The sequence below is a fragment of the Microtus pennsylvanicus genome, chromosome 1 (genome assembly GCF_037038515.1).
Source record: "Microtus pennsylvanicus isolate mMicPen1 chromosome 1, mMicPen1.hap1, whole genome shotgun sequence".
NCBI lineage: Eukaryota > Metazoa > Chordata > Mammalia > Rodentia > Cricetidae > Microtus > Microtus pennsylvanicus.
Window position 1 is genome coordinate 136,967,769 of NC_134579.1, and position 23,703 is coordinate 136,991,471.

The following is a 23,703-nucleotide window of genomic DNA, read 5'->3' on the forward strand; positions in this document are numbered from 1 at the left end:
GGTTAGTCTGAATTGTATGGAGAATCAGCTTTCTGCTATCACTGAATGGCTCCATTTTAGAAAGCAGGAAACCTGACTCAATTACTCTACCTTGAGTTGTAAATGCCATGAAGAAATGATTCTCCACCTTACTACGTGAACAACCATCTGCCAGCACACCAGGAGGCACAAACTGGTAACTTATTTGTACCAAAATGACATCTGAAAATGTATCGTGCCTGACACCTGAACGTATCAGTTGTGGAAGATGGGATAACCTCACCTGGGACCAAAAAAAGAGCATCCCAGTACCAAAGTGTGCCAGACACGCTGCCTAGTCAGCATGCCACTCATGAGCCTCATTCTCGGGAAAACTACAAATGAAAAACACCTCCAGCTGTCATCAGACTCTAGGCTGGTTTCTCCTGTCCTTGACACCCAGCTCACAAGATTGAGCCTTGGGTGATCTCTGTTCTCGATTTTTTTTGTTTTTTGTTTTTCAAGATAGGGTTTCTCTGTAGCTTTTGGAGCCTGTCCTGGAACTAGCTCTTGTAGACCAGGCTGGCCTTGAACTCACAGAGATCCACCTGCCTCCACCTCCCAAGAGCTGGGATTAAAGGTGTGCGCCACCACCGCCCAGCGCTATCTGTTCTTGAACACCTGCACTCTGTCATTTTTCTGGTCTCTCCAGACACTTCTATGGGCCTCTGTCAGCTGTGTCTGGACTTCAGCACAGCCTCTTCGAACTCTGAAACCTCTTTAGCACTATCTGAGTCATTTTGTAACCTGAATATCTGTATATTACTGTGTGATGTGTTCATGTGCAATGGAAAACTTCATATTGGTAATCAAGACCAGAAACAAGAGCGGGGCAGTGGTGGCAGCACTCAGGAAGTCGGCGCATCTCTGTGAGTCCAAGGCCAGCCTGGTCTGCAGAATGAGTTCCAGGACAGATAAATCCTGTCTCAAAAAAAAAAATGAACAAACAAAAAAATTGGAATAAAAGAACCTGTTATTGTCAGCAACCAGCTACCAAGCAAAATTGGGATACTTGACAAATTGTAACCAGCAAGCCAAATCTTGTAAACGTATTGCTTACTCAATAACTGATATCATAGAAACACATGAACATCTTTCCACATCACACACACGACTACACATAGCATATGCACAGGTCTATTTATGTTTCCACATAACACAATCATGAACATACAGTATCTTGCAAAGTGCTAGCTTCCCTCCAGTTTATTTTGGTGGCATGATGGCTGTTCTTGGTTGTCAACTTGACTATATCTGCAATGAACTACAGTCCAGAAATGGAGTGCGCATCTGTGAGACATCTCCTGCTTCAAGTGGGAGCATCCACTTCTAGTCCAAATCTTTCAGGTAAGAAAAAACTCATCTTTGTTGCGGGGATTCTCCATGCAACTGCCCTGCCTGTTACAGAATTCACTTTGTAGACTGTAGTAGAATATTAATTTAAGATGCATCACATTTATTTATGCTGTACAGTATTTGTTTAATGATGCAAAGATGTATTGTAATCTTTTAGGTTCCATTTCTTTAACTCTGTGAAGCTGTATTAATTTTCCTGTTTAAAACACCTGATTGGTCTAATAAAGAGCTGAACAGCCAAAGCAAGGCAGGAGAAAGGATAGGAGGGGTTAGTAGGCAGAGATAATAGGAGAAATCTGGGAAGAGAAAATCAAGGAATGAAAAAAGGAGAGAACATCAGGGGCTATAAACTCCAGCTATACAGCAAGCAATAGAGTAAGAAGAAAAGAAATAGAGAAAGGCAAAAGCCCAAAGAAAAAGGTTGATGGAATAATTTAAGTTAGGAAAAGCTGACAAGAAACAAGTCAAGCTAAGACCAGGCATCTGTAGGTAAGAATAAGCCTGCATATGTTTATTTGGGAACTTGTAGGAAAGCCCCTCCCCCCCCCCCGAGAGTAAAAGAATAACCAATTACAGTAAATCAGGCTGGTTTAAACTCACAGAGATCCACCTGCCTCTGACTCCTGAATGCTGGGATTAAGGCTTGCACCATCCTCCCTCCAGCCATTTTGGCTATTTTTGTTAATCTTTTATGGGTCACCAGAGAAGATCACTCAGATGGTTTATAGTCAACTAAGTCTTTATTCCAACCAGCAAGGACTACACTCTGGTAGTGGGGACCTGTGTAGCTCCAAGCATTTAGAGCAAGAGACTATTAAAAGCAAAACCCACATTCTGTTATCTTGCTCAGCAGATGTAAGGGAAGGTTTTGCCTAAGCTGGCAGTTTAACAGAAGCCAAAATAAGCAGTTAGCTGCAAGGAGAGGTTTGTATATCCAGGCAGGTTAACAGAAGCCAGACTAATTAGCTGGGGAATCTTGACCTCTAGTTCCAAGAACAGAGTTTAGTAATTTTCCACAAGGTTCTCCATCAGAAGTCAAATTCTATTCACCCCCAAAATGGCTTGAGCAAGAGTAGGTGACAGAGGAGACTGCACTATCATGCCTTGTCACAAATGTATAGTTTGTCTTAATGGTGGACAGAGTACAAATTATAGGGTTTTAGTTTTTAAATTTTTAGGTATTAAACTCCGTTAAAAAGTCCTTATTCATCAATAGCTTTGTTTTTTAACTTCACAAAAATACCTAAGGAATGGATTCTCAACAAAAATCCTTTCATATATATTTTCAGTCACCAGACTTTATACAGAATGGAGCATTTTAAAATTGAATAGTGGAGGAATGCGTGAGTCTTTTCTAAACTATCTGCAATACAATTTGCCTTTCGTACCAGTTACAGGAATGGCAATAAAAGTCACTTTACAGAATACAGGCACGAACCAAACGCTTCTTTAAGGATTTTATATCTGTTGGACCCTGCGTCCACAATTTTGTCTGGTACTGTGCTCACCATTAATCAACTAGACAGAATGTAAAGATTGTGCCTAAACCACAGGAGCCATGGGACAAGGAAGATGCCTCAGGTACCCCTAGTTCCAATAACTGCTCTTCCTATGTTGGCTGTATAGTGTTTGGTAGATTAAATTTATTTAAAAAACAAGAGTACATCAAGAACATGATGGCTACCCTATATTTCTGACATTCAAAGGTATTACCAACAGAGTATCATCTCTGAACAACAGACTTCCCACAATCTCACTCTCTAAGGCTTTCTCCTCATCAAAAATACATGAATACTTTGATGCTGACCAAATCTTAGGGCACATTCTTTTTAGTCACAGTCTTGCCAACGAGTACTCTGATGTTCAGTAAAATTTCCATATAAAAGACTTGTCCGCCTTCCTTACATGCATAGGACTTCTGATGATGCTGTGGAAGCTCATCATTCACAATAAGGCTTTCCCACATTCTTCATATTCACAGGGTTTCAGGTCTAGAAGGGCTCTCTGATGAGGTTTAAGAGCGAATTCTATAAATGTTCCCACAGTTCTTGCATTCACAGGATTTTACACCAGCATGGATTCTTTATGTTGAAGAAGGTCTAAGCTCAAATTGAAGGTTTTTCCACATTCTTTACAGTGACAAAGAGTTTTATATCAGTATGAATTCTCCACGGTGTAGTAACAGCTGAACTAAATATAAATATTTTCTGAAATTTCTTATATTCATATGGTTTTTCATCATAATGAACTCTCCAATATACAATATACAGCTATCTTAGAATTACCGAAGGCCTTCTCATTCCTTACATCATAAGGCTTCTTACTATTATGAATTTTAGCACGTCAAACCAAGCTTGATTGTCACCAAAGGGCTTCTCACATTAACACTGGTAAGGTTTCCCATCAGTGTGAATTCTCTGATGTACTTTAAGGTCTCCACCACGAGTAAAGAACTTCCCACACTGTGTACATTCATAAGGATTCTTGCCAGTATGAATTCTAAAATGTCCAAGAAATTGGTAATGATACTGAAAGGCTTCTCCACATTCCTTACATTGAAAGGGCTTCTCACCAGTATGGATTCTCTCATGAATCCTAAGGCCTGTACCACGAATAAAGCCCTTTCCACATTCCTTGCACTGAAAAGGTTTTACATCAGTATGAATTCTCTGATGCTGGGTAAGTTGGTACTGAAGTCTGAAGGCTGACCCACACTGTTCGCATGCAAATGATTTCTCTCCAGTATGAATACTCTGGTGCCGAGTGAGCTGTGCCAGAACAGTGAAGGCTTTTCCACACTCCTTACACTGAAAGGGTCTCTCACCAGAGTGAATTTTCTGATGTTGCATGAGGTTTGAGCGACGATTAAAGGCTTTCCCACACTCTTTACATTCATATGGCTTCACACCAGCATGAATAATTCTATGTTCAACAAGGCTGGAGACTCGCTTGAAGGACTTCCCACATTCCTCACATTCAAAAGGTGTTTGAACTGTATGAATGGTTTTATGGTAATTAAGCTGGCTGGAAAAATGAAAGGTCTTTCCACATTCTTTACACTCAAAAGGTCTCTCACCACTATGAAATCTTTGATGTCGAATGAGATGTATATTAAGTCTAAAGACTTTCCCACATTCCTTACACTCAAATGGTTTCTTTCCAGTGTGAATACTCTGATGTTCAGTAAAATTTGAACGTCGACGGAAGTGTTTCCCACATTCCTTGCACTGATAGGGTTTCACATCAGTATGGATTCTCAGATGTTCACTAAGTTGGTACTTACGTCTGAAGGCTGACCCACACAGCTTGCACTTAAAAGGTTTCTCATCAGTGTGAGTTTTCTGATGTTCAGAAAGATACAGATGAAGCCTAAAAGCCTTCCCACAGACATTACATTCAAAGGGTTTCTCACTGGTATGAACACTGTGGTGTCGTGCAAGGTATGAGCCACTACTGAATATCTTGCCACACTGCTGACATTCAAATGATTTCTCTCCAGTATGAATGTTCTGGTGCCGAGTGAGCTGTGCCAGAATAGTGAAGGCTTTTCCACACTCCTTACACTGAAAGGGTCTCTCACCAGAGTGAATTTTCTGATGTTGCATGAGGTTTGAGCGACGGTTAAAGGCTTTCCCACACTCTTTACATTCATATGGCTTCACACCAGCATGAATAATTCTGTGTTGAAAAAGAGTGGAGACACGATTGAAGGACTTCCCGCATTCCTCACATTCAAATGGTTTCGTACCTGTATGAATGGTTTTATGGTACTTAAGCAGGTTGGGAAGATGAAAGGCCTTTCCACACTCATCACATTCAAAAGGTTTTTCACCACTGTGAGACTTCTGATGTCTTGTAAGTTGTTGGTGGAGTCTGAAGGCTTTTCCACATTCCTTACATTCATAGGGTTTCTCTCCAGTGTGAATAGTCTGATGTTGAACAAGATTTGAACTACAACCAAAATACTTCCTACACTCTTTACATTCATAGGCTTTTTCTCTGCTGTGAGTATGAGTCTGGCAGGTGTAAGCAGGCAGTTTTTCCTTGTTACTAATCTTTATATCAGCATCTCCTTGACAACTCTGTAGTCTCTTGAATGCATTATAGTTGGGACCATGACTAAAACTGGAGCCCTGGAGATCAAGAGATTTATTTAATTGCTGCATGCTCTGATTGGGTAGATTTATATTATAAATATGGCTTTCTGGAGATATAGTTTCAGCTTCATAACATGACTCCATATCTGAAAGAGAGAATAAAGCAAAAATATATTATTTCTCTACAACGCACACACACTCCATTAAATGAATGGCCACACGCAAACATATTTTCTGAAAAGCTGAGCAGGAGCAAGGAGAACAGCAATCACAAAAGGCAGAAGTAGGACAGGTTAGAAATGGGAAGGCATGTTTGCTTAACAAGATTATAAGTAACTAGTGTGAACTAATTTTGCATGTCTCTTTCTATACTACTAGAAACACATACCCTGCAATGAAGGTTTTTGAAGCTGAGGATATGTAAAAGTCAACCCCAATCTGACGGCACTGTGTTATTATTGCCTGCTCAAAAATGAACTGTTGTATTCCAGTCCTTAGTGTTCAGATGTTACTAATAACTTACACAGGTCCCCTGTGATGGCTAAAGAAACTTAATATGGAGACAGACATCCCTTAAAGGGTCACCGACCTTCTGCTCTGGAATACCTGGAAGATCCTAGTGACCTGCAAGTGAGATAACAGGAAACTGGGCCAGGAAATATTAACCCTTGCTTTTGCTTCTGGAAAATTTGTGTATCTCTCAGAAAACAAACCAAACAAGAAACAAAACAAAATAATTACTTGCATATGGCTGTGGAATAGAGGTGAGATGGTCTTTTCTTACTAGATAGCAGGAAACAAAGAAACAACTGAGGGAAGTACAACAATGTCCCTGCCCAGCTGTGGAATCCAGATAGTAGTAATGCATGCCTTTCTGATGTCTGCTTTAAAACCCCACCCTACCACACATGTGCACAGCATGCTACTCTGTTCTAAGGCTGCAATCCTTCTGGTAGTAGTGGAATGCATCCATTCAATCTAAATTTGAATAGGCTCTAAGTCTTTGGTCTTTCCCAATGGATTTGAATGTCACAACACACCAGTATACCACAAAAAATACATATATACATATCTGTCATGACAAGGAAACTGGTTTGGACTTGGAATTCTTTTTGTTTGCTTGTTGTTTTTTTTTTTGAGACAGGGATTTTCTGTATAGTCAGGGCTGTCCGAGAACTCACTCTGTAGACCAGGTTTTCCTGGAACTCAGAGATCCACTGTCCTCTGCCTCTTGAGTGCTGGTATTAAAGAAGTGCACCACTAACTCCTGCACTGGACTTGGAATTCTTAAAAATTAAAAGGGGGTATTAATATGTAGTGGTATTGGTAGACAACTGTAATCCCAGCAACAAGGAGTCATAGGTAACAGGGCCATGAATCTTGGGCCATCTTGGGTTAGACTGTGAGACACTGTTTGAGAAAAACAAAAACAAGCTAAAAAGAAAAAAAAATGGGGATAGAATTCATTACAATTTTAAAGAACACTAAGGAACTCCAGTCAGGGAAGAAGGTAAGCTAAGTGCAGATCTTTACCTATCCCGCCTATCCACCAATTCCAATTTCCTAGTCTCATCCCTAGCTCTGTAGCAGAACACCTTTCCACAGATGTCGTGGAATGGATATGTAGGTTCCCGTGGGCCACTGAAATAAATACTAGAGACACTTGAGAACTGACTTAGCCTTTTGAGGCCACAGGGACTCTTTCACAGACTGCAGCACTTTCCCTTCGCCCAGGGCATTTTCATCTTTTCCCATATGTACAGTTCAGCCAGCTGGTTTCCATATGCTCAAAACAACCCGAATGAAGCTTTCAAAAGTACAATGCCAAACGCAAATGCCTGATTCAGGGGTACCATAGTTTTCCAGGTTGCCCCTAACCAAGTTCTGCATAGGCTTTGTATACTTGGGAAACTCTCAGACAAGATTCACATAGGGCAACAAAAGGTACCTGTAACACAAAGGATGGACTAGGGCTAGGTGCTAACTCTCTGGTGCAAGGCCAGCAGGAAATTCTGCAACACCACCTGCTGTGGACTCCCCTTCATTCCCGCCCTGATCTCCAGTCAATCACTCAGATCGACACTTCCCAATTTTCTTGTTCCCACTGCTTTACCCCAACTCCCAATCCGACAGGCATTCTCTGGAAACCAAAAGGTCACTCTAGTGACAGGCAGACTAACTACAGATCTTCACCTCTCCCTCTATTCCGCCAAATCCAATCCCCAGTCTCATCTCCAAATCTGTAGTCGACTATCTGCTGTGGCCTCTCCTAACTCTCCTTTCCTATTCCCCAGGGGGCTAAGAAGATCCTAGTGGAACACCTGCTTTCTCCCTCTTGTAGTCCCATCCAGCACCACCTACCTAGTCTATCCAGCTCCCCAGACATTTCACCTGGAGCCCCAGTGGCCATACCTATGCACAGGGTCGCCCACCCAAGCGGTGCCAGGTGCTTTCTGCATAAGTTTATCAGGGCCTCCAGTTTAGTGTTGGTGTAAACAAGCGTGTTTCTGTTTCTTGTGCCTTCTCTTGGCTGGTATCTATTCTATTTGTTTATTTTGCCAACTCCAATGTGTTAGTTTTGTTTTAGCCTACTTTATTTTATTATATTGTATTTTATTACTATCCCTTAGAAGCATGCATGTTTTCCAAGAAGAGAGAAATGGAATAGATCCAGATAGGAGGTGAAGTGGGGAGGAACTGGGAGGAGCAGAGGGAGGTGAAGCCAAAGGCAGCATATAATCTGTGGGGGAATCTATCCTAATAAAGGGAGAATGCACGTGGGTTCTGGGGCTGATCTGTCTCTCACTTGTACTATGTACACGGTTAACCATGTTTAACCATGGGAGGGGATGGAAAACACGTTGTTTTCACTGTTTGTTCTGTATCCATTGGAGTTGTCCACTGGGAAACAGAACGGAACCACACTGTAATTCCGATATTGTCTGGAAATATATAAGCTTCAGAAAAAAGTATACAGTAGAAAGAACACAGAAAACATAGAAGAATAGAGAATAAAGAAAAGTCATCAAGACACAGTGACTGTCATTTTCCCTTCACTCTCTCAGATTAAAAAAAAAAGTGCTGCTGGAGGCTGGGTCCTGTCCCCCCCAACCCCCCAGGCAGTTATACACTCTCTTTTGCCTGGAGCTTGTCAAGTAAACTAGGTGGAGTTGCCAGGAAAACAAGGGATCTGCCTCCTCCACCTCCCCAGTGCAGCAGTGAAAGCATAGGCTACACCGTCACACCTTGTTCAAAGGGTCTATGAAGACACAGAATTAGATTGTTTGCTATGCCTCACAGTTTACTGCATTCACTGGTGCTCAAAGTATCTTACTACTGGATCAGCAGTCAAAGGCTCTGACTGCTCTTCCAGAGGACCTGGGTTCAAGTACCGGCCCCAGGGGGTCTGACGCTCTCTTATGGCCCCTTTGGGTACCTGTAGACACACACACACACACACACACACACACACACACACACACACACACACACACACACACACACATTTAAAATGACACAAAGAGGGTAACTGCTCCAGTACAAGGGAAGAGGGGCGAACAACTTAGACTCATGAACTAGCAGCCCCTGTGGCAGCTTTTGCTATGACCTTGACTTCCTTCCCAGGTCTCAGGCACGTTCTTCCACAGGCCCTGGCGCTCTGAAAGGAGTGGTCAACCCCGGGTCAGGCGTGGGGACCTCTCCGACCACACGCTGAGATGGCGATGCTGCAGCCCTCTTCCTCTTACTCACCTGGGCTGGGCCTGTCTGCTTCTTCCGTCACAGCCATCCAGGGCTCTCTCTCCTGCTCCAATAAGGTGATCAGATCGGGTTTGGAAATGGAACTTCCCACTTAAAAGAAAGGAAAAATGACACATGTGGAGACTTTCATTTTTTGAGAATTGGTCTCTAATTATCCCACGATGTCCTGGAACTCAATATGTAGACCAGGCTGGCTTTGAACTTACTCATCTGCCTGCCTCTGCCTCCTAAATGCTGAGATGAAGGGTGTGTGGGACAATGAGCTGCCAGTATAGATTTTTAAAGATTTATTTATTAATGCAGACGTATTTATTATAAAGTTCTATACGGGCTCACATGGTGGATCATCCTGTGAGCCCAGCAGCTGGGGGAATGAGCAGGCCAGTCAGTGCTGCAGAGCAGGACCCTTGTCTGGGAAAGACAGAATAAAGAGCCCAACTAATGCTGAGGAAAGACTTCAGAGAAGGAGACCTGGGGGAGGAACCAGCTGTTTCAGAAAAGGGTTTTAATCTCATTTGAATGCAGGCAGGAGCTTGTACTTAAGAGGAAAGTATACATAGTGGGTGAGAACACAAACCCTTAGGCTACACCGTCTATGGTAAACCCCATCTCTGCAGCTCACTAACAGTGCCATCTGTTTAGGCAAGTCCCATAAGATTCTATGTGCACTGTTGCCATCTAAAACCTGGGCATGGTGGCTCAGACTTGAAATCACTAGACTGGAGGAATGGAAGAAGGTAAAGGAGACGTTCAAAGCCAGCCTTAGTTTTGTTGGCAGAAGCTGCTTGTTTACTTCCCAGCCATCCAGACTCCGGAGATAATCACACAGAAACTATATTATTTGCAATACTGTTTGGCCAATAGCTTAAGAGTATTGTTAGTTGACTCTTACATCTAGAATTAACCCATTTCCATTATTTTATTTTCTTACCACAAAGTTTGTGGCCTACCGGCAAGGTTCCCACATTGGGCACCAATTTGTTAGCAGAAGCTGCTTGTTCATTTCCTGGCCACCCAGACTCCCGAAATAATCACACAGAAACTATATTATTTGCAATACTCTTTGGCCAAGAGCTTAAGTGTATTGCTAGCTAGCTCTTACAACTAGAATTAACCCATTTCCTTTATTTTATATTTTGCCATGAGGTTTGTGGCCTACCAGCAAGGTTCTACCTAACACCTCGTGTCTTCTCCTTCTGGCCGCTACACGTTGTCTCCTTGCTCGCTCTCTCTCTCTCTCTCTCTCTCTTTCTACACACACACACACACACACACACACACACACACACACACACACATTTTTTTTCTGTTAAGCCATTGGCCAAAAGCAGCTTCTTTATTCACTAACTAATAAAAGCAACACATATACAAAAGGACTTCCCACACCATAGTTTCATAGCCAATCCAAAACCACCCTGAGCTACATGAGACATGGCCTCAAAAAAAAAAAAAAGAATAAGAATGAAAATTATTTAGATTGAGTTGATGATATGTATTGGATAGGGTTACTACTAAGATTAAATACTATATTAAAATATTTCAATGTTGCCTGACATATAGTAACACAAAATATTTTTACATTTTATTTATTGATTTACTAATGCTGGGGAGGGAACCATGGTCCTGAGTATGCTAGGTAGTGCTGTACTAGAGCCACAGGCCCGGCCATAAAAATAGTCACCATAATTATCTATGCTGCCTACTTTCCCATTTACACCCTATTCTTACAGATTTGCTCAAGGAAAAAGACAAACATCACATCCTAAAACTAAAGCAGGTAAAGGAAGTGTTCAGAGAAGGAAACAGACTGTGTACACTTCTGTTCTGAATCGATTTCATTGATTCATTAGTAAGTAGATCATAAAGACGCTTGTATTTCTGCATGCATGCATGCACGGTGTATGTATGTTTTTATGAGGGTGTGTATACAAGTGTGGGTAGGCATGCATGCATGGGTCTGTGTATAGGCCAGAGAGCAGTGTGGGGTGTCTTCTTTGATTGCTCCCCACTTTGGTTTTTGAGACAGAGTCTCTCATTGAACCCAGACCACTCTGAGGGGAACTCCAAGGTGTGGACAAAAGGCAGGTGCTTCAGGAAGCTCCTATTTTCAACCCAACAAATCTCACAATATTCCTTTGGGAAGAAGGAGGAGCTCAGCTCCCTCTTTAAAAATATACTGACTTCAATTTCTTTTATGTGCATGTAAGTGTCTGTCTGCATGTATGTCTGAGCATCACATGCATGCATGATCACCATGGAAGCCAGATGGCATCAGGTCCCTGGAACTGGTGTTACAGAAGGCTGTGAGCCACACTGTGGAGCTGGAAATTGAACCTGGGTCCTCAGAAAGAGGATTCAGCTCCCTTAATCAACAAGCTATCTCACTAGCCACTAACTCTATATATTGATTTATCTCCTTGTTTATTTCATTTTGTTTGTTTCTTTGTTTTATTATATTTGAAACAAGGCTTGTAACTAGGCTATACTGGAATTCACTATGGATCTGAGGGTGACCTTGAGCTCACAGCAATTATCTTTGCCTCAGCCTTCTGAGTGAAGGAATGACAGGCATAGGCCACCAGGCCCAGCTTCAGCTACCACAGGAAAGATGGCCCTGACTTCTCATTCAGAGGGAGGAAAGCCAACAGTTTAGAGGACACCTTACCCACTGTGAGGAGGTTTCTGTAGGTCTCCAACATCATGTCCCTGTATAAGACCCTCTGAGCAGCATCCAGGTAGGCCCACTCCTCCTGAGAGAAGTCAACAGCCACATCCCTAAATGTCACTGACCCCTGAAACCACAAACACAAGCAGAGTCAAACTGGGGAAGCATTCAAGATGAAAAAAGAGAAGGGAAAGGACTCAAGGGTGGGAGGAGCCACATGGAGATGCTCAAGGCACCTGACTGCACGAGCTCCCCCAGGAAAGGAGGAGTGTGGCCTACACATCCAATAGAGGTGCGCTTCCATTCCATCCCCCTACACATCCAATAGAGGTGTGCTTCCATTCCATCCCCCCTACACATCCAATAGAGGTGCGCTTCCATTCCATCCCCCTACACATCCAATAGAGGTGTGCTTCCATTCCATCCCCCCTACACATCCAATAGAGGTGCGCTTCCATTCCATCCCCCTTCACATCCAATAGAGGTGCGCTTCTATTCCATCCCCCCTACACATCCAATAGAGGTGCGCTTCCATTCCATCCCCCTACACATCCAATAGAGGTGCACTTCCATTCCATCCCCCTACACATCCAATAGAGGTGCGCTTCCATTCCATCCCCCTACACATCCAATAGAGGTGCACTTCCATTCCATCCCCCTACACATCCAATAGAGGTGCGCTTCCATTCCATCCCCCTACACATCCAATAGAGGTGCGCTTCCATTCCATCCCCCTACACATCCAATAGAGGTGCGCTTCCATTCCATCCCCCTACACATCCAATAGAGGTGGGCTTCCATTCCATCCCCCTACACATCCAATAGAGGTGCGCTTCCATTCCATCCGCAGCCTTCCAGTTACAGCACAAAAGAGAACTGTCACCAGGCTCAGTGTAAAACACCTAAGAACCAGTGTGAGTCCCTGGGTTTGTTGTGGCATCAGGAGATAGCATAAGGATTTCATTTGGTCATCAGCATGATATTTATAAACTATGTAAGATTTCATAAACTATGTAGGAGTGCATATTACTGGCATATTAGTTTAAGGGGTTTTTCGTAAAAACATAAACAAGAACTTTCAAGATGGCACATGTGTCTCAGGTCTCCCTGAACTCTGAAGACTACAGTCCCCTCCCAATCACAGCCTGGATGACCTTCCTCTCATCCCTGAACTCTCTCTTAAAGTCCCTCAAGCAGGTCATCTCGTCACACACATGCACCGAGGCCATTCACTCTCAAACCCTGTGTCATCAGCCTGAAAACACCAAAGATGTCAATCAGGATCCCCAGTGCAGTCAGAGACCATCACCTCAACGGTCTGAAACCCCAAAGACCCTGGTTCCCTGTGGGACTGTGGCCCCTCTGCAACCACAGCCCTCCCTGACCACAGGCAGGAGAGGGCAGTGCAGGAATGCACTCAGAGAAAACTGCAGAAGCAGCCGGAAACAGGCCAGACAGGAAGTGCTCTGACCTTCCAACCCTCAGTGTAAGGGGCTGACGGGGCTGGAGGATTTCAGGTCCTTGGGAAGCTTCACAAGAGAAAGACAGCAAACAGTCATCTAACCTGGAAGCCGCTTGTGTAGAGAGAGAATGTCAACTTACACAGACCACGTCCTGAGACCCAGAGCTGGCCATTCTTCTTCAGGATCCTCCCTGGGGACAGAAAGAAAGCCTTTCACTGGACTGTCACTTAATGTCCACACTATGACACCATGATTTCCTTCTCAAGCATCCCCACTCACACTCCTCTCCCACGGCTCATGGCCTCCCACACACAAATCAGAAGCAGACAGGAGTCTACACAAAGCCGATTCTGTCCTAACCCCGACAACCACTGCGCAAGGGCTCAACGTGGACGTGTGGAGCATAAGCCCATGTGCCTAGACGTTCCTCCAGAAGATGTCGGCAGAAGGGATCCCATCCTCCATCCTGAGCTCCAGCTAGCCCTAGACGGGTCCCTCCTCCTACTGTGAGCAGGTCTTCCTACTGGAACCCCACCTTCAGGGCTGACAGGCTGACAGCACCAAACTGTACGTCCTTTGGAAACTCAGGGCTGAGTGAGGCACAGCAAGGCTGGAGGGCCAGGAGGTCTGCAGTGCAATCCTCAGGCAGTGTTCAGCAGTCTGGACCCACTTTTAGTAAATGGAATCCTACACCATGGAGCACTTTCCTGAGAACCCTCACTCTCTATGGTCATGGCTTATGTTGTACCAATAACCAGGAATCCTGACGAAGATAATTAGCTGAAAAACATGTTATCAGAGGACATGAATGTGAATTGTTCCCCATTTACAATAATTATGAGATATTTTACACACACACAAGAAATTCAAGATGTCATAAGTCTTTAATCTCTAGAATTCAGTTTCTCAACCTCACCATGCTGACACAATGATTGTGTGTTGGGCTGGGAGGACTATCTCATACTGACACAATGATTGTGTGTTGGGCTGGGAGGACTATCCCGTGCTGACACAATGATTGTGTGTTGGGCTGGGAGGACTATCTCGTGCTGACACAATGATTGTGTGTTGGGCTGGGAGGACTATCCTGTGCTGACACAATGATTGTGTGTTGGGCTGGGAGGACTATCTCATACTGACACAATGATTGTGTGTTGGGCTGGGAGGACTATCTCGTGCTGACACAATGATTGTGTGTTGGGCTGGGAGGACTATCCTGTGCTGACACAATGATTGTGTGTTGGGCTGGGAGGACTATCCTGTGCTGACACAATGATTGTGTGTTGGGCTGGGAGGACTATCCTGTGCTGACACAATGATTGTGTGTTGAGCTCAGAGGACTATCCTGTGCTGACACAATGATTGTGTGTTGGGCTGGGAGGACTATCTCATACTGACACAATGATTGTGTGTTGAGCTCAGAGGACTATCCTGTGCTGACACAATGATTGTGTGTTGGGCTGGGAGGACTATCCTGTGCTGACACAATGATTGTGTGTTGGGCTGGGAGGACTATCCTGTGCTGACACAATGATTGTGTGTTGAGCTCAGAGGACTATCTCATACTGACACAATGATTGTGTGTTGGGCTGGGAGGACTACCCTGTGCTGACACAATGATTGTGTGTTGGGCTGGGAGGACTATCCTGTGCTGACACAATGATTGTGTGTTGGGCTGGGAGGACTATCCTGTGCTGACACAATGATTGTGTGTTGGGCTGGGAGGACTACCCTGTGCTGACACAATGATTGTGTGTTGGGCTGGGAGGACTATCCTGTGCTGACACAATGATTGTGTGTTGGGCTGGGAGGACTATCCTGTACTGACACAATGATTGTGTGTTGGGCTGGGAGGACTATCTCGTGCTGACACAATGATTGTGTGTTGGGCTGGGAGGACTATCCTGTGCTGACACAATGATTGTGTGTTGGGCTGGGAGGACTATCCTGTGCTGACACAATGATTGTGTGTTGGGCTGGGAGGACTACCTTGTGCTCTGTACAGTGTTCAGCCGCATTCAAGCTGTACTCACAAGATCTGCACAACACACACAGCCTCAAACTCCCTAAAATGCTGGCCTAGGGAAGAGCATTACGAAATGGGGAATGAGTGCTCTAGTTCTACAGGTTTTGTCCATATCCTTTTGGATGTTTGTTTAATTGTTTGGGGCAGAGCACTGTATGTCCCTGACTGTCCTCAACTCTCACTCCTTCCTCCAGCTCCCACGCTGAGATTGCAGCCATACACCGCCATGTCCAGCTCTCAAGTGCACATGTGGTAATATAATGAAATCATACATTGTTTATCTCCCCACAAAATTCATAGACAAATTTTCATTTTATCTTTCCTTCCCACGTGCCTCTGCATATAGCAAGCTAGCTAGCCTTTCAGGGTGCTCTTGGCTCCACCTCCTGTCTTGCAATAGAAGGCTGGGGTTAGAGCTGTCTCTGGCCCCACATAGTTTCATGCCTGAGCACCGTACACAGTGAGCCATCGCCCCAGCCCCCACTGATACATTTCTCTGATAGTTTAGTGTGTGACCTCATGACCTTTATGACTGTGCTTCATTAAGTGTGTGACCCCAAAGGCCACAAATAAAAGTACAGAAAGTCCTGCTGGATGTGGTAGCATAAGTCTGTATTGCCAGCACTGGGGAGGCAAGAGGCATGAGGCTTGTTCACAGTTCCAGGAGTTCTAGGCCAGCCTCTTTAGTGAGTGGTGCTGGCAAAACTGAATATTACCATTCAGGAGAACGACACTAGACCTTTAGGAAAGTCTCCCTGACACTGGACTATAGAGAAATACAGAGAGGAAAGTCTCCGTGACCCTGGACTATAGAGAAATACAGAGAGGAAAGTCTCCCTGACACTGGACTATAGAGAAATACAGAGAGGAAAGTCTCCGTGACAGTGGACTATAGAGAAATACAGAGAGGAAAGTCTCCCTGACACTGGACTATAGAGAAATACAGAGAGGAAAGTCTCCGTGACACTGGACTATAGAGAAATACAGAGAGGAAAGTCTCCCTGACAGTGGATGTTTTGGGCATTACTACAAAACACAAGCGACAAAAGCAAAACGGACAAATGAAATTAATATCAAACTAAAAGCTTTGCACAGCAGACGAAACTATGATCTAGATAATGGAGAGAAAGGGAGAAAGTATTTTCAAATTACACATCTGACGCGCAGTTAACATCTAAACTCCAACACGGTGACGTTGACTTTTTAAGGAATGCAGACAATTCAGTGACAAGGACGCATGCTACTTAAGAAATAGACAAACGTACAAAAATGACATTTCCTCCCCTGGAACACCAATGTGACCTACTAGTGGTACATGAAAAATAAGCATAGGTACACATTTGAGAGGCCTCCTCGAGACAGAAAAAGTATCAGTTACCAGTGGGCTGGAGAAAGAGATGGACCAGTGGTATAGAGTATTTCATACTCTTGCAGAGGATGTGGGTTCGATTCCCAGCACCCCGGTGGTGACTCACAACCATCCCTAACTCCACTTTCAGGAGATCTGACACCGTCTTCTGGCCTCCACAGCACCAGGCAAGTATATGCTACACGTCAGTTGTCTAGGGAAAACAAGCACAAATATGAAAAAAAAAACTAAATAAAAATTTTAAAGTGACCATATCAGCAAGATACATAATGAGTACATTGATGTGGAAAAAGCACATTATTGGAGGAAATGCAAATTAATACAGTCATTGTAGAAAACAGCATGCTGTAGGCCAAAACAATTATGAATAAAACTTACAAACAGTCCATGGATGACACAAGGGAAATACAATCAGTGTCTCTAAGTGACACTTACAGTCCCGCATGTATTCCTGCAGAGCTTACACAGCTGTGATTCGCAACCCCACCAAGAGATGAGTGGACAAAGCAAATCAAGATTGAGGTTCACAGACGCAGTGGAAAGATATCCAACCATTTACTACAATATGGTGAGCATGGAGGAAAACGAGAGAAATAAGCTAAAGACAAAAAGAAAATGCTGGGGCTGGAGAGAAGGCTCAGCGGCTGAGAGCTGGTTTGACTTTCCAGAGGTCAGGAGTTCAGTTCCCTAACAGCTCCCGATGCCTGTAACTCCAGCTCCTGTAGATCCTAACCATCTGGTCTCTGCGGGCACCAGCGCTCGTGTGCACATAACCCCACCCGCAGAATTCTAAATAATAACTAACCTTTAAACCAAAAACACCACCATCTCCATGCAGAACCTGAAACCGTTATCTCACAGGACCAGGTACGATGGTGGGTAACGGGGTGTGAGCGGCTGAGGCTGGATGTGCAACACCGTGGTTGAGAGTGGGAGATGCCGACCCGTAAGGCAGTCGGGAAGACGCTGACCAAGGACTACACAATTTCAGCGACACAACACAAGTTCCAGATACCTCAAGCAGCACCGTGACTATGACAAGGGGTTTTGAAAAACTCGGAGAGCAGACGTTCAGTGTGCTCACTACAAAAATATGACAGGCAGATTTATTCATCCCCAAGGACACGAAGACTCCAAATGACCACGCTGGACACAATACGAGAAATTTCATCTAAAAAAAAACTGTTCTACATTAGTTCATTTTCTTTACCTTGTTATTGGTTTTGAGACCGGGTTTACTGTGTAGCCCAGCTAGGCTAGAACTGACTGTACGGCTAAAATGACCATGAAATACAGACATTCACCTGCTTTTGCCTCTCAGGTACTCATTTTAAGTGTACACCACAAAGCTTACCTTTTATTAGCCATTTTCATAAAAATACAGTCAGTAATCCCATTATTTCTAACACGCCCTCGTACTGCAGAAAACTGAAGAGAATGAACTCCAATGACCACAGAGAGTGACAACTAAACACATTGGGTCCTTACTCTGCGGCTGGCTCTGCCCCAACAGGCTCTACAGCTGTCATTCGGAGCCACATGACAAGCCTAGGGACCCAGAGAAAGGGAGAACCAAGACTCTGAGATACCACAGAGCCGCATCCCCACGTTCAACCACAGCACTGCACAACTCGATCGGGCCAATATTACCCGTTTCCATACACAGACACCCTGACAATTACTAGGTCTCAAAGACAGCAAATTTTGTGCTGTCCCTTTCCCATTCCTGAAATCCTCAGGAGGGAGCAGAAATCGCCTACCACCTCCATTCTTCCCTGCTTTGAAAGCAAGGCCTTAAAAGATCAAAGGCCACCCAAATGTGATGTCATCGAAACAGCGATTTAGCAAATCAGGGATTGAAAGCGCTAACGCTAACCTCTGACGGTTGTTGTTTTTTTTTTAATTTTTTAAAATGTTTATTTACTTATTTTGTTTACAGTGTTCTGTCTACATGTATGCCTGCAGGCCAGAAGAGGGCACCCGATTTCATTACAGATGGTTGTGAGCCACTATGTGGTTGCTGGAAATTGAACTCAGGACCTCCGAAAGAGCAGTCAGTACTCTTAACCTCTAAACCATCTCTCCAGCCTGACTCTGAAGGTTCTTATAACCTCTTGGAGAAAGGGAGTGATTGTAGAGATGTCAAGGGACTCCGAAACGATCATGTGACTATTAAGTGGAAAGGGAGGGGACAATGTAAGGGGCACAATGGTGGAGGCATCAATATACCTATTCCTACCTCACTTACTGACAATTCTATATTGTAAAACTAAAACCTCGTTTCTCAAAGAGGGAGAGAGCGCAAATTCACTCTTGAATCTCAGATGTGTAGCGATAAAGCCCGCACTCTTCTCCAGGCCCTCCTTGTGAACTCCGGCCGACGCGGGGAGCCTGAGCAAGCACGAGATCCCACACTGCACATCCTAGTGACACATCCTAGAGAGCACTGTCCTTCACCTCCCACGACACTCACGGCGGCTGGAGCGCTGAGAAAGTTACGGACTCAACAAGTAGCTGCGCTCCTCGGCGACCCCGGAAGGCGCCTCCGGGCTCAAATGCGCGCCCGCGCTCAAGTCTGGACCTCAGGGGCAGCTCCCCTTCAGACTCCGTCCCTGACCTCTCATCACCGCAGCCTGGTCCTCTGCTTCAGCCGCCGTGGCCGTGAGGGAAAGCAGGAGCAGAACCGACTGGCACAGTGACATGAACAATCGGAGAGCTCGGGGTGTGTAAATGCACACACATGCACAGACGCACGCACCAGAGTACACACGTACACACACCGCCATCCCTACACACTCGCACACATCACCATCCACCCACCCCACACCACCGCTCACACCCAGCCCGCTGGCTCCCCCACACTCACTGGAGAATTACACCAACGACAACTTCTTCCTCCTACCAGAAAGTTCTGACCGTCCCCAGTACCTCAACCAGGACACCGGAAGGTGATATTTTACATAGCACGGAGGCTCCTGGGAAATGTAGTCCCGATTGACAGAAATCCAGGAGGCCTACAGCTTCGGAGAAATCCCAGCATGCAACTTGAGCAGCCCGTCTGGGAACTTCGCCCAGTGGTTTGTGGGAGTTCCCACGGTGTGCGCGCTTAAAGGGGAGGCTTCCTAGCATGGTGATGGCGCAGGCCTTTTATCCCAGCACTCGGGTCCCAGAGGACAGCTCGAAGCCAGTTTGGTCTACAGATTGAGTTCTAGGGAGGGCAGGCTCCAAAGGTACCGAAAAACCCTGTCTCAAAAAAAAAAAAGTTACTTCCGGGTTCTTCGTGTAATTTATTTTCTCTCCTATGAATTGTACAGACGAGCCTAAATTTAAAGTACAGAATTTGAATAAAATTAGATCAGGACGCCAGGCGGTGGTGGCACACACCTTTAATCCCAGCATTTGGTAGGCAGAGGCAGGCGGATCTCTGTGACTTTATGGCCAGCCTGGTCTACAGAGTAAGTTCCAGTACAACCAGGCTGTTACATACAGGAACCCTGTCTCGAAAAACAAACCAAAACAAACAAGAAAAAAAGCTCGAGAGTTAACTGCTCTGAATACGCTTTGAGTTAGACTCTGGAGTAGGATTCCACCTCACTGTGAGTCAGTGGGACTATGATAAATTTGAAAAGACTGAACTAGAGAATTGGTTTGTTTGTTTGGTTTAAAACGAGAGTACTTAACATCACAGATTTCAGAGAATCAGATGAGCCAGGCCCTTCCATGGTTCAGTGCCCATGCTATTTACACAAGAGAATATTATTGATGACTGAAGGGTCCAAGAATAAGAATATAAAAATATAAACCGGGCAGTGTTGGGACAGGCTTTTAATCCCAGCACTTGGGAGGCAGAGGCAGGCAGATCTCTGTGAGTTCGAGGCCAACCTGGTCTATGGAGTAAGTTCCAGGACAGGCTACAGAGCTATAGAGAAACCCTGAATCGAAAAACCAATATACACACATGCCTAGGAGAATAAGAACAGATGTCAGCAGCTTCCTCAGTAGCTTAAGGATTAACTATTAAGAGTGGGTTACTCCGCTTTACAACCCATAGCTCTGTTTACAAGGCCAAAGCATCTCTCTGCAAACTGAGAGCTAGTCTACAGATATGAGCTGTGTCAACTTTTAGGAAATAGATATATGACCTCTGGGTTATACATTTTTCCTGCTATGTGAAACTGGCAGCATCAAAGGGGAGAGCACAGGGCTTCAGTAAACACCACCTGGAAGTACCAGGAAAGACAATACATTAAGTCACTAATTTAACTGAAAAACTCTGTTAATGGAGATTGTAAAGTAAGGCTATCTGTATCTGAGATTTACCTTGAGATTATAAAAATTCCTTTGTTCAGAACTAATGCTTGGTGCCTCTACTGTAAAAAGGTGGGTTCAGAAACCAGCCTTTGCCACAGCCTTACAGAAGCCATCTCTGGCTGTGGTCTCAGCTAGCTGATAAGCTTTTTGTGCCCCATGGAGATTTTTTATTTTATTTTTTCCTGGATTCTGGTTTCTGGAATAAAGTTTGCTTCTTGTTTATTAGACTTTGGTGGTCTGTCCCCATCTTTGCACAACCCCCCTGAACCCAACAAGGACCACGTTGTTATGTGACACAAGAGCTGTGACCATGTTGAAGGATGAAGGATTAGCACGTGGCAGTATCCTAAACAAACTCAGAAGAACTCTTCCCTTTTGTAGAAAAAAACCTACTTTTGTGGTAACACAACACTATTGAACTTTCAAAGTCACCTTTGTTGTTTATTTACACATTTTTTTTATTCCAGAATGTTATGAGGAACAAATTTCAAGACAGTTGATGTCCCTAATAAGACCACTAAGTGTATGAAATGAATTATGAGTGCCCGAGAAGCTGAATGTGTAAGTTGTCAGATTGGTCTGGAAACATGCAAGCCCAAGTGAAAATATATTAAAGAACACTACAGAAAATATATTAAAGGTACGTACTCTAGCATATTCAATGTGATGATCTTCACAATAGTTAAGAGAAGACTGAAGTCGACTTTAACATTGAGGGAGCTGGGGACAAATAATATTGCCAGTGAAAATAAAGAGAGCAAGGGCATGGTAGGACATGGCTTTTAATCCCTGCACAGGAGATGCAAAACCAGATGGATGTCTGTGAGATGAAGACCAACTAGGAGGAGTTCAGCTAAGACTATATAGTGAAACCCTGCCTAAATATTAAAATAAACTCATGGTATACTCCTAATGGCATAGCTTCAAAGATGAAGGAGGGGGAAACTTAGAGCATTATTAAGGAATGACAGCCAAATCTACCATCATATTCAAATGTTTTCAATTTCACTGATGAACAAGCCCAGAAAAGCACCAGGGCATTGTCGAATTGCACAGCATTTCAGCTATGAATGCTGTCAGAATCACAATGGAGACAGTGAAACATTAATGGAACCAAGGGTGTCTTGAAGGGAGGGCTTTCATCTTCACATAACTACGGCAAAAATGGTTCCTAGACGCCTTTGAAGTCCATAGTGGTACTCAAGGCCCACATGACCTTACACACGAAAGATGTTTCTGTGAGTACATCTGTTGGTTCCGTTTCTCTAACTACAGGATGATGTCATTTTGTCATTGCTTCTTGTAGCCAAGGATGTTCCAAAACCACTTCTCTTTCCTACACGTCACCTTTACAAACCCTTGCTTCCCTGACCTCCCCGAATTATCAGGTGCTCTGTTGTACATCTTCTATATTGCAGTCCTCTGATCGCCCCTGAACTATTTTAAGACATCTGTTCTCTCGGGTTTTTTTTATTGGTGTACATTCTTATGTATACACACTTGGCGGGGGGAGGACTTGGTTCCTGGTATTCTTTACCACTCTCCACCTTATTTTTTGAAAGAGATTTTCAGTGACCTGAGAATGCCCAGTTTACTAGATAAGCTCACCAGTGAGGTTCTACCATCCACCTGATCTAGACAATAAGCTCTGCAGACGCTTGGTTTATGTTCCTACCTTGGGCTTTTTTAATATTGATATTCATTGAGCTCTACATTTTTCTCTGCTTCCCTCCCTGCCTCTTCCTTACTCCCTTAAGCCCTCCCCAAAGGTCCCCATGCTCCCAATTTACTCAGGAGATCTTGTCTTTTGATACTTCTCATGTAGATTAGATCTATATATAAGTCTCTCTTAGTGTCCTCATTGTTGTCTAAGTTCTCTGGGATTGTGGTTTACAGGCTTGGTTTTTTTTTTTTTGCTTTATGTTTTAAAACCACCTATGAGTGAGTACATGTGATAACTGTCTTTCTGGGTCTGGGTTACCTCACTCAAAATAATGTTTTCTAGCTCTGTCCGTTCTCCTGCAAAATTTAAGATGTCATTTTTTTCCTATTGTGTAGTACTCCATTGTGTAAATGTACCACATTTTCCTTATCCATTCTTAGGTCAAGGGGCATTTAGGTTGTTTCCAGGTTCTGGCTATGACAAACAAAGCTGCTATAAACATAGTTGAGCACATGTCCTTGTGGCAAGATTGAGCATCCTTTGGATAGATACCCAAAAGTGGTATTACTGGGTCTTGAGGAAGATTGTTTCCTAATTTTCTGAGAAATTGCCACACTGACATCCAAAGGGGCTGTACCAGCTTGCATTCCCACCAGCAATGCGAAAGTGTTCCCTTTTCCCCAGAACCTCTCCAGCCTCTCCAGCATAAGTTGTCATCAGTGTTTTTGATCTTGGCCATTCTTACAGGTGTAAGATGGAATCTCAGAGTTGTTTTGATTTGCATTTCTCTGATGACTAAGGATATTGAACATTTTCTTAAGTGTCTTTCAGCCATTTTAGATTCCTCTGTTGAGAGCTGGAGCTGATGAGCCAGGCAGTGTTTAAATGAATACAGTTCCTGTGTGATTATTTCAGGTATAAGCTAGCAGGGCGGCTGGGATGAAAAGCAGGCACACTCCTTCTTTTAAATGAACTA

At 44.1% G+C, this 23,703-nt stretch overlaps 2 protein-coding genes across 9 annotated transcripts in view; both read right to left on the bottom strand.

Moving 5' to 3' along the window:
* Positions 1-16,781, bottom strand: part of LOC142858182 (uncharacterized) — a 93,413-nt gene extending 76,632 nt beyond the window's left edge. For both annotated transcript variants that reach the window (XR_012911983.1, XM_075987375.1), the window contains exons 1-2: positions 16,763-16,781; positions 14,114-14,138 (exon numbers count right to left, since the gene is read on the bottom strand). The gene's annotated coding sequence lies outside the window, so the exon portion shown is untranslated. The remainder of the gene's footprint in view (positions 1-14,113; positions 14,139-16,762) is intronic.
* LOC142858200 (uncharacterized) lies at positions 981-19,708 on the bottom strand. 7 transcript variants are annotated; one of them, XM_075987398.1, is made up of 6 exons: positions 19,620-19,688; positions 13,894-14,138; positions 13,498-13,548; positions 11,896-12,022; positions 9,222-9,320; positions 989-5,617 (listed from the first exon to the last, which is right to left on the bottom strand). In XM_075987398.1, the coding sequence occupies exons 3-6, from the start codon at positions 13,528-13,530 to the stop codon at positions 3,756-3,758; spliced, it is 2,121 nt and encodes a 706-aa protein (XP_075843513.1). In that variant the 5' UTR covers positions 13,531-13,548; positions 13,894-14,138; positions 19,620-19,688; the 3' UTR covers positions 989-3,755. The 7 variants fall into 7 exon arrangements, with proteins under 7 accessions (XP_075843533.1, XP_075843509.1, XP_075843513.1 ...); XM_075987407.1 differs by lacking the exon at positions 13,894-14,138 and adding an exon at positions 16,763-16,946 and having other exon boundaries at positions 19,656-19,684; XM_075987411.1 differs by lacking the exon at positions 19,620-19,688 and adding an exon at positions 19,065-19,568.
* Positions 19,709-23,703: the final 3,995 nt, after the last annotated feature.

Coding starts and splice junctions, on each gene's coding strand:
- LOC142858200 (XM_075987418.1), bottom strand. CDS start 13,530: ATGGCCAGCTCTGGGTCTCAGGACGTGGTCTGT. Junction 12,023..13,497: donor GGTCTCAGGACGTGGTCTGT/GTAAGTTGACAT, acceptor TTGTGGTTTCAG/GGGTCAGTGACATTTAGGGA. Junction 9,321..11,895: donor CAGAAACCTCCTCACAGTGG/GTAAGGTGTCCT, acceptor CTTTCTTTTAAG/TGGGAAGTTCCATTTCCAAA.